Genomic DNA, 10766 nt, shown 5'->3' with positions numbered 1-10766 from the left:
GGATTGCAGCAGTGTGCAAAGCATGTGTATCTACAGCTACACTTGCCACAAACAAACGGTTTGCACTGTCTTGGTGAGACATGGTAGGTCTGTGATGGTTTTGTAGCTGGAGAGAATCCTGGAGTGAGCATTAGTTTTTTTGAAGAGCACAGCAGAGCATGTTTGAGTCATAATCAGTGATCCCTTGATGAGGCTAGCAATATATTGAATGAGGATAAGGAGGTTCAAACAAATGAATTCACAGTCTTCTTAAAAAAAGACAGGGTTAAAATAGAACTAGTTAAAAAATAAGTTATTGGCCTGCAGAGAGCTCAGTAGAATTATTTTGTTTATTAGTAATTTTGCAAATCAAAATAATAATATTGACTTTGGGAACTTATGTTTTTATTGAAAAAGCATTTGTTACACAGTGCAAACATTTCTTTGGTAAGTTCACTATTCAAAAGTTGCAATTGGATTCTGATTTTGATAAAATTCAAAACATTCAAATAAATATGTACAGTCAGCAAACTAAGAGTTCTAGAGATTACACTGAACAAATTATTATTGAGCATATCACACCCACATTAAGTGTCAACAAGGATTCTAAAGACATATTACTGAAACAAATTCTAGTTCAAGATTGCATATTTCTTTTGACATATGGCTTAGGAATTGCTTTTTGGCCCACTACAATCACAGTTCACCCAGCAAGTGCAAACATAACTAATCAGTTCCTTAAGACTGTAAACTTTTTCCAATTTTACACAAAAGTGAATGTGTACATGTTGTGAAAATTTGAAACTTTTTAATAACATATGAATAGAACATGTTTTTTTTTATTAAAGAGAAGGGGTAAAGCCGCCCATCAATAATGGCATATCAAAGGTTTTACTGATTAACATAACCATTAGTACACTCTAATCATAAGGTGTAGGATAAAGGAGAAACATAAAAATCAAAGTTACTCAAATGACCAGGCATGTCTTGGCCATTAATTCACGTTATGAAGAAGATACGTTAGCCAGATATGAAGCCTTTAAATGTGAGGTAGGGGAATATAAAATACAAAAGACAATATGTATAAAATCAATTTATCTAATCTAAAATATATACAAAATGTATAATTCAGTACCACATGCACATGAATTTTCTTCCATAAACATATGCTCCTCGGACATACACCTTCTAGTCTTGTGCTGCCAATATGCTCAACCAGTTTATCACAAAGTTGTGAATTTTGTGACGTCAATCGTTTAAAATTACATCAAGCATAAAACATAGGTGACTTGCACGTTACACATCATTATGTGCAATGTGCAGGTGTAGTACTTTAAACTGTTTGTTGCATAAAGTATGCTGAAATTGTGAACAAACAATAATGCTTCTAAAGAAATATGATATTGCTATTGTGTGTTATTCTGTGAAAGGAACTCAATGATTTTATATTTTGGTGGATTATTGTTAATATCATTAATGTATTACCCACCATAGGAAAATAAACACTGTAACGAGGTCTAATTGTTTCCTTCACTAAATGTATTTTTGAGTTGAAATAAACTTTGCAACAGTTAGAGTAAAGAGCTTTTGAAACATAGCACTGAAGGTAAAAATGTTCCCTATACGAGTAATCTGCAACAGTGACAATATTCTCTACTTGCACAATTATATAGGAAAAACACTTATTTGCAAAAATCCCATAGGGTTTGAAGTGATTGATATGGTCTTTAAGTGTGTGATTATGCACATTATTCTAAAAACAACCAAGGCCACTGATTAGCCAAGACAAACAACATTTGTTTTAACAAATAGGGTACAGAGAAGTATAGTAATGTTAAAACTGCTTTAATTTGTAATATGAACAGTAGCACTATTTACTACCTGTGGATGTCTCCTGTAGAAAAATAGCTAATGATTGTGCAAAAAGATTTGCACATTTCTTACATAGCAGATCAACAACAACTAGATATTAATGAACATCTCACAAACACTTTGGCTGTAGAAAAACTGAAAACAGTTATTGTATATGGTGGTTCAGTCGTGTCATGTAAAAGTAGAACCAACAGATTCTAGGAACACAATCATGCCATTCACTTCATAACAACATTGTCATAAAAAAATGCACAAAAGTTTTGAGGTTATAAAACATTAATCAGTAACAGGCATGAAAAGTAGCACCAGTTCCAATTACTCCAACCTGAGAATCCTTGGACCATAAAATATGGTAGCATTTATTCTTTCTTCTCACCTTTTTTCTTTCCCAACATTTGCATTGCAATTTCATTCATGGGCAACAAAAGGAAATCGTACGTGACCGTACACATTTACAGCGCATTTCATTTTTTCTCATGAACAGTCTGTACTTCTCGCTGTAAGCCTGCATCTGCCATCTATGTGCTCCAATAGTATGAAAAGGAGTAGGACAACATGTCCTAAATATTACAGAATTTATGTCTTTCTTTTCTTGCTAACATTCTGTCTGATGCAAACAGGACAGCAGACTCCTTTGATCTTCACCGGAGTCAAACAGTCTGGAGGCGGACACGATTCCACAAAACAAGTTATCTGTGCATCCTAAAACAAAAAGATACATAAAAATAGGGGTTTGCTCCAAAAATATAAATGTGCCTGACATAGATACAACTAATATTAATATGAGAGAAGCTAAATTAACAAAAATCAAACAACCAACTTAGTACACATATTTAAATGTGGTTAAAGGGTCTGCCAAGAGACCACAGAAGAAATCATGACTTGTTGGACAGCATATATAAATTCAGGGAGAACACCTTTTCAGTATTTCAAATGGGTTAACTTGTAATGTATCTATACATATATTTATCATCTTCCTTTGTTGTAATCTGAGAAATAAAACAATTGTTGCCAAAGTCTGGTGAACCTTCTGATGAATGAGTTCTGGTAAATCTACCAATGCATTTGTTTCTATTAATTGACTGCTAAGGCCATTTGAAAGTGATTAGTTGCAACACTAACATGGTGTATCTACCAATTTGGAAGATTAGTGGATGTAGATCCCAACATGTCTTTAAGCTATATAAATCATTTTTTAAATGTGTGTAGAAAAATAGCATATATTAATAATTTTGATCAGTTACCATGCAGTTTCAGTGCTGAATGGAACGATAAAACCGCCCCCCCACCCAACAAGGCCTCTTGATGCTTTTGACAGATACATTTTTATCCAATGTAATGATGCAGAGTTTATCCAGCTCAGAAGCTAGTAAGGCATAGTGGACCAGCAAGGATTCAGACTATGGGTTGGGTGCTTTTCTTTTCTTCACTGAGCTCCAATTACATAATGTTGTTTTTACTAGCACTAGAACCTTTTAGCATACTCACTTTGCATTCACATTTAGTGCAGGAGTCCCTTTTCCATTCTTCATTGCTAGAATGTGGTTTACCCAGTTCGTCAGTGCACTCCGTTTTACTGAGACGAGATTCAAGTTTTTTTATCTGTAAGGATATTAGAAAAAAACAGTTTTGTTACATAACAGAATTATAGTGATGTCTATACATCTATAAGTACATTTATAACAATAAATGTACTTATAATTAAGTTTGCACATGTCAAATTACAACTTTTTAACTCTCATTAGCGGTAGTTTTCAGGCTATATCATGGTAAAATTACTCTGAAGAATTAGGCACCTAAAATGTGGACCAAGCAAAAATACATATTTATGTTTAAATTACATGATTTAAAGTATTCTCCATTATTTAACTTTTGATAAAATAGTAAAGATTATCCACTGCAGTAACTGCTATACTTTTAAGCCTCCTTCAATCCTTCTCCATGGACCATTTTAAGTATAATACTAAAGGCATATGTATTAGTACCACAAAGTGAAAACTGTATGTTCATACTGCTACTCCAGAAAACGCTCAAATATCTCAACACAATTGGTTATGAGCTTGAATTCATGAGCTCCAAATTGCATGCATATGCAGCATTCAGGGTAAATAGGTTGTGTGTCAACATGAGGGTGAGCATATAATATTCCTACAGCTCTGATCCTGATTATTTATAGTCTACTATTTCCAATTGCAAGTTACCACCGTCTGAGAAAGTTTCAATGACTTTTAATTATTATTTGTGAAAAAATTCTCTTCAAACTCAAACATTTTAATGAAGGAATTTTGATCAAAGTACATTTAGTTTAGTTTGCTAAAGGTGCAGGTTTTCTCACTTTTTGTATAATTACTCTCCAGGGCAACTTACATTGTCTCTGACAAAGTGAGTCCTTCTTTTGGTGCACAGGATATTTAGAGGTAACAGTGGTGGCTGCTATTTAACGGGGGTGGCGAGTGGGGGGAAGGGGAGGACGGTGGTGGTAAATGAACCGAAAAAATTAAAAACATTTACCTCCCGGCTGGCCGTCCGCCGCCTCTCGCTCCTCTTCAGCTCCTCCACCACAAGAAGCACTCAGCACTCAGGCTCCTGATTCCCCTAGCCATCCACAATGCTGCAATGCACCATTGCTGTTGGTCTGAGCGCAGTGGTTAAGCGCTCCCATGGGGAATGGGAGCCTGGGCATGTTCTCCACCGAGGCTGTACTGCTGACTGGGTGGAGTAAATGCAAAGTGTGCATGGCGATTTGGTCAGCACGAGACGGCCGGCCAAACATTCATGTGCACTTGGAGTGAGCAAACCACTTATCCCACTGGCCCCTGCTCTGCCAGCCCACCCTGCACCGGGAAACAGAACCCTAAAATGATAATTACGTTGGCTATTATCATTTTAGTCTTCTTTCAACTACTGCTCGCAGAGCAGTGCACCAACACTCCTCTGCCTTAGCGGAGGAGCAGCTACTGAGAGGTAAGCCCACTAATTAAAGTAATGGTGACCAATGAAACGAGTTAAAAAAGTGGTATTACCTTATCTAAGTTCTGGGAAATGTCCAGTTCCTAGGCTTGTAAGTGTAAGCTTGAGTGCTCTAATTAAAACTTTGAATAACAGAAATTCCTGTATTTAGCCACTGCTCAATGATTACTGGGTTCTAAGTCTACTAGAGAGTGGTGAGAATTAGTCTAAAAAGCATCTGCAGGGCTGTCCTTTCCAAGGAGAGGTGTACCACTCACCCAGACCGCACATGGTTGCCCAGGGACAAAAATTGTACCAGACACCATGCATAACTAACAAATTGAAGTGACAGGCCTTTTGAGTTTGTCCCACTGTCCTTACTGGAGAGGTAAACGGATTTGTTCTTAACACATCACTTGTCTGACAGCTTGTATTGGGAGCTGAGAAAAGAGGCTACATAGTGGGAATGTGGGTGGTCCATGCCCCACACTTCACAAAGTACTGCAGTTAAATACTAGAATGATATTCAAAGACATAACTAAGTTTAGTATAAAAGAGGAGACCTTAAATAAACTGTATGGAACAAAAATTATCATAATCGGGTCCAAAAATCAAGCTTTACAAATCTTTAAAAATTAACCTAAAGGAAATACGTATCAAAAATAAGGGTGTAAAGCAGATGCATAGAAAACAAACATGGTTGGTATACTTTTTTGGTATACTTTATGAAAACACAATGCAGTTTAACCAGGTGAGCAAGGCCCAAGCCACACACTTCATATGCACAAGCAGGTGCTAAACAATAGTCCTTTGGGCACTACACAGTGAAGGATAACATTCAGCCAAATGCATCCTTACGACAGATGAGAGTGGAAAACAAAAGAGTTTGATGAGGTGCTCGTGATGGGGATCTATATATGCAGAAAATCTTACCTTAACCTACCCTTGACATCATAATGACCGTATTCTTTATAGGGCTGAATAGTGGTATTTCCTGGTGTTTAAATAGGGATTTAGGGCATGACCGAGTTTCAGATAGCAGTAGGATTGTAACTGCTCCACTCCAAAATCTTACTGGAATTCTGCAAATTACTTAATTTGGTTTAAAGAGCTTATTACTCATGTCCATCCTGAAGCTGTGCAGGGCAACTGGCTATTGATCCACAGTGGGGTGTCTTCTTTCTTTATTCATCCAGTCTATTCTATAGAAGCTCACCTTCTATCCAATACTACCTTGGTTGCATGGAGGTAAGTGGAGATGTGGCACTCCACCAAACCATTAGCAAAGTGGTGAATTGACAGCCAATTGTCATACCTATGTTATCGATGCTGGGTGTGGATCGGGGCCACAGAGCCCTTATTTATTAATCTTAGATGGGACACACTGTAGTTTGATGTAAAGTCTGCCACAGCTAATCCTCCTATCCCACAAGTTACTACTTGTGTAACGATATATCTGTAAGACACATTAGTTAGTGATAGATTCCTTACCTTAGAACAGGGTTCTCCAAACCGGTCCTGGAGGGCCGGATCCATGCCAGATTTTTTGGATATCCCCATTGAGATACATGTAGTAATTTAAAAAATCTGGCATGGATCCGGCCCTCCAGGACCAGTTTGGAGACCCCTGCCTTAGAATATCCCCCGGCGTCATACTGGATCCGGAAATTTTTGCGTAGCAGTACCCTTGCGCGTCGGTAGGCGTCGTCTACGGCTCCGCATCCATCGTCGGCATCATGGGCGCTGTGATGACGTCGTCGGAGTACTTAGACGCCGCCTCCGCGTGCTGACGTCAGTTCTTAGCCACCGCTTTTCCGCGCCAGGAACGCCGAGCTATGCTAAAAACCAACACTGGTGCCAATGAAACTAGGGCCCTGAAAGGGGATGAGCTTAACCCTAGATATCGGTTCGCAGAACGGGGAGGATGGGTGGGTCGGTAAGGAATCTATCACTAACTAATGTCTCTTACAGATATATTGTTACACAAGTAGTAACTTGTGCATCTGAAAGAGACACGTTAGTGATAGATTCCTTACCTTAGGATAGATACCCCAGCAATACCAACCCCGGTGGTGGGTCTGCGAACCAATCATCACACCAGAAAGTCCTGGAGGACAGAACGGCCAAAGAAGCCATCCCTCGGACTTGGCTGTCCAGGCAATAGTGTCTTGCAAACGTGTGCAGCGAGACCCACGTAGCTGCCTGGCAAATGTCCTGCAAGGGCACTCCTCGGCCCAGGGCAGTTGTAGTCGCCATGGCTTGAGTGGAATGAGCCCTAAGCCCAACAGGGGGTTCCTTTTTAGCCAAGGGGTAACACGCCTGGATACACAAGATGATCCACCGCGAGATGGTCCGCTTGTGCACCGCCTTTCCCTTCTTAGCGCCCACGTAACCAACAAAGAGTTTGTCATCCACCCGGAACTGGCGTGTGCGATCTAAATAGAAAGAGAGCGCACGTTTTGGGTCCAGACGGGGGAGCCGCTCTTCCTCCTTTGAGGGATGCGGAGGCGGAAAGAAGGTGGGCAAGGTGATGGACTGCCCGATGTGGAAGGCTGTGACTACCTTGGGCAGAAAAGAGGGCTTTGTCCGCAATACAACCTTGTCCGGATGGACCGAAAGAAAAGGAGGTTTAGAGGATAGAGCCTCGAGCTCACTCACTCTCGTGGCAGAGGTGATGGCAACCAGGAAGGCAGTCTTCAATGTAAGAAGGCGGATAGGACAGTTGTGAAGTGAATCAAAAGGAGCGCACATCAGGAAAGTAAGAACCAGGTTCAAGTCCCACTGAGGCATCACGAAGGGAACATTTGGAAACGTGTGAGTGATGCCCTTCAGAAAACGATTTACAATAGGGTACTTGAACAAAGATGGCTGATCAGACAGCCTGAGGAAGGCTGAAAGGGCAGAAAGGTAGCCCTTGATAGTGCCCAGAGCAGAGCCCTGCTGGGCAAGAGAAAGAAGGAAGAGAAGAACCTCAGAAAGAGGGGCAGAGAGAGGATCCACAGCCTTTGCTGTGTACCATGCCACAAATCTGTTCCACCTGCAGGCATATACTGACCTTGTGGAGGGATGCCTGGCTGCCAGAATGATGTTACAGACTTCAGGAGGCAAGTCAAATGGCCTCAACTGTCGCCGCTCAATCTCCAAGCATGGAGGTAGAAACTGGACAGGTTCGGGTGGAGGACCGTCCCCTGCTGCTGCGACAGAAGGTCCTCCTGAAGAGGCAGATGAACTGGGGGATCGACTGACATACTGAGTAGCTCGGAATACCAGTGCCTTCTCGCCCAGTCCGGAGCCACAAGGATGACTTGTGCCCGGTCGCGCTTAATCTTCTTCAGCACTCTGGGCAGAAGTGGTATAGGCGGAAAGGCGTACAACAGACTGCAACTCCACTCGCGACGAATAGCGTCTCCGAGCAAGTGCTGCCTTGGAAATTCCAAAGCGCAGAACTGATGACATTGCGCGTTCTCTTCGGTGGCGAATAGATCTAACCAAGGCTCTCCCCTCTGCAGAAAGAGACCTTGCGCCACGTCCGATTTCAGACGCCATTCGTGATCCATCATGCACCTGCGGCTGAGTTCGTCCGCCCTGGCCTTCAGAGAACCTGCCAGGTGTTGAAGCACCAGGGTCACGCCCTGATGTTCCAGCCACTGCCAAAGGCGCAGAGCCTCTTGTCAGAGGGTCCACGACCCCACCCCGCCCTGTTTGTTACAGTACCACATGGCGGTGGTGTTGTCCGTGAACACCTGCACTACACTCCCCCGGACAGAGGGGTGGAATGCCTTCAGTGCTAGACGAATCGTCCGCAGCTCCAAAAGGTTGATATGGTGCAGGGACTCCGACGGAGACCACAGTCCTCTGATCTCCGCCTCTCCCATGTGGCCTCCCCAGCCCTGGAGGGACGCGATCTGTCACAACTACGTGCTCCGGTTGAGGAAGAGAGAGGGATCTGCTGCTGACCCAATCGCGGTCCGTGAGCCACCACTGCAGCTGTCTCGCAGTGCCCTCCGAGATCAGGACATGGTCGGACAGGTTGCCCTGATGCTGAGCCCACTGAAACTTCAGGTCCCACTGCAGAGCCCGCATCCACCAACGGGCGTGATGCACCAGAAGGATACAGGAAGCCATCAGCCCCAGAAGCCGCAGCGTCAACCTGACCGAAACTCGAGATGAAGGCTGAAAGATTGGAATCAGTGCCTGTATATCCCGAACCCGCTGCTCGGGTGGGTAAACCCGAAACCGCGCCAAGTCAAGAACCTCTCCGATGAAAAGGAGCTTCTGAGAGGGACACAGGTGTGACTTCGGCACATTGATGGAGAACCCCAGCAGGTGCAAGAGGTCTGCCGTCGTCTGGAGGAGGCTGACAACTGTCTGGGGCGAGCCCGCCTTCAACAACCAGTAGTCGAGGTAGGGGAAGACTGAAACCCCTAACCTGCGCAGATGAGCTGCGACCACCGCCATCACTTTCGTAAACACCCGTGGGGCGCTGGTAAGGCCGAAGGGGAGCACGGTAAACTGAAATTGCTCGTGGCCTACCGTGAACCGCAGGTAGCGCCAGTGGGCCGGCAGGACGGGGATGTGGAAATAAGCGTCCTGCAAGTCCAACGCTACCATCCAGTCTCCTGGGTCCAGGGCAGCTAAGACCTGAGCCAGAGTCAGCATTTTGAACTTCTCCTTCCGGAGGAAGCCGTTGACGTTCCTTAGGTCCAAGATAGGGCGTAGGCCCCCTTTGCCCTTCTTGGGTACCAGAAAGTAGTGGGAGTAGCAACCCGTCCTGCTTCTGGCCCAGGAACGTGCTCGATGGCCCCTTGGCCAAGAGGGACGATACGCGGTGGTGTTGCAGTGGCATGGCTGGAGGGGTCGTCTCGAAGGGGAGGGAGTAGCCACTTCGGACGATTTGCAGCACCCACCTGTCCGACGTGACAGTGCGCCAGTGAGAGTGGTGATGGCGAACCCTGCCATCCACTGGCGTCACATGGGCCGAAAGCACGGACTAGGAGGGTTTTGAGGCGGATGCTGCGGGGGAGGGTGTGGACTGGCCTCGCCGTTGTCCCCGACCGCCTCCCCGGCGATTTCCACTGCCGCCACAGCGTTGGATGTTAGTCTGCGGTGCGTGGCTGGCAGCACGTGTGGTGGCACCCCTTCCTTGGCCACGGAAGGAGCGAAAGGCACCCGTTTGCTGGCGCGGGGCGGAGAGGCCCAAGACTTGGCTGTAGCCCTAGAGTCCTTAAAGTGCTCAAGCACATGGTCTGCCTTGCCGCCAAACAGGCGACGGCCATCAAACGGCATATCCATCAGCGTGTTCTGGACATCGGCAGAAAAGTTGGCGGACCTCAACCGGGCGTGGCGGCAAATCGCCACCGTCGTTGCCATCGCTCTACCTAGTGAATCGGTGGAATCCAGCCCACACCGGATAGAATATTTTGCTGCCTCCCAGCCTTCAACAAGGGCTTGGCCGAGTTTTGCCCGTACCTCCAATGGACACTCTGGCAGCACTTCCGCGACCATATCCCACAGAGAGTGGGTGTAGCGGCCCAAGAGGTATGCGGTGTTGGAAGACGCAAGTCCCAAACTAAGGGAGGAGAATATCTTCTTACCACAATTCTCATACCTCTTTGATTCCCTGTCCAGCGGAGCCAACGGGAATGTGGTCTGGGAATTCGATGCCTGGATGACCAGGTTCTCGGGGGTGGGGTGGGTGGACAGGAAACATGGGTCGCCCGAGGCCGGGAGGTGGCGTCTGGCCACGTTCCTATCTTCGGGCGAACCCGTAGCGGGCCTGGACCAAGTGCCCAAAAGTACGGCAGTCAAGGCCTCATTAAAGGGCAGCAGAAGCCCCTAACCCGCTAGGGAACCCAGATGGGTCCGCTGGGCCCGAAGGCGCCGTGGAACCAGTCGGGGAAGAGAGGATCCTCATGGCCATGAGGAATTGCTCGATCTCCCCCGGCGCCGCGTCCGGCCCAGAGACC

General features: G+C 45.1%; 1 protein-coding gene across 2 annotated transcripts in view; it reads right to left on the bottom strand.

Moving 5' to 3' along the window:
* Positions 1-311: 311 nt before the first annotated feature.
* The window catches only part of PXDN (peroxidasin), a 582246-nt gene continuing 571791 nt past the window's right edge, over positions 312-10766 (bottom strand). For both annotated transcript variants that reach the window (XM_086926391.1, XM_086926392.1), the window contains 2 exons: positions 3340-3453; positions 312-2553 (listed from right to left, as the gene is read on the bottom strand). In XM_086926391.1, the coding sequence (XP_086782517.1) occupies positions 2428-2553; positions 3340-3453 (240 nt within the window). In that variant the 3' untranslated portion in view covers positions 312-2427. The remainder of the gene's footprint in view (positions 2554-3339; positions 3454-10766) is intronic.

This window comes from Lissotriton vulgaris, chromosome 6 (assembly GCF_964263255.1).
Source record: "Lissotriton vulgaris chromosome 6, aLisVul1.2, whole genome shotgun sequence".
In the NCBI taxonomy this organism is placed as follows: Eukaryota; Metazoa; Chordata; class Amphibia; order Caudata; family Salamandridae; genus Lissotriton; species Lissotriton vulgaris.
The sequence above is the reverse complement of the archived record's forward strand: the minus strand, read 5'-3'. Positions and strand labels throughout refer to the sequence as shown.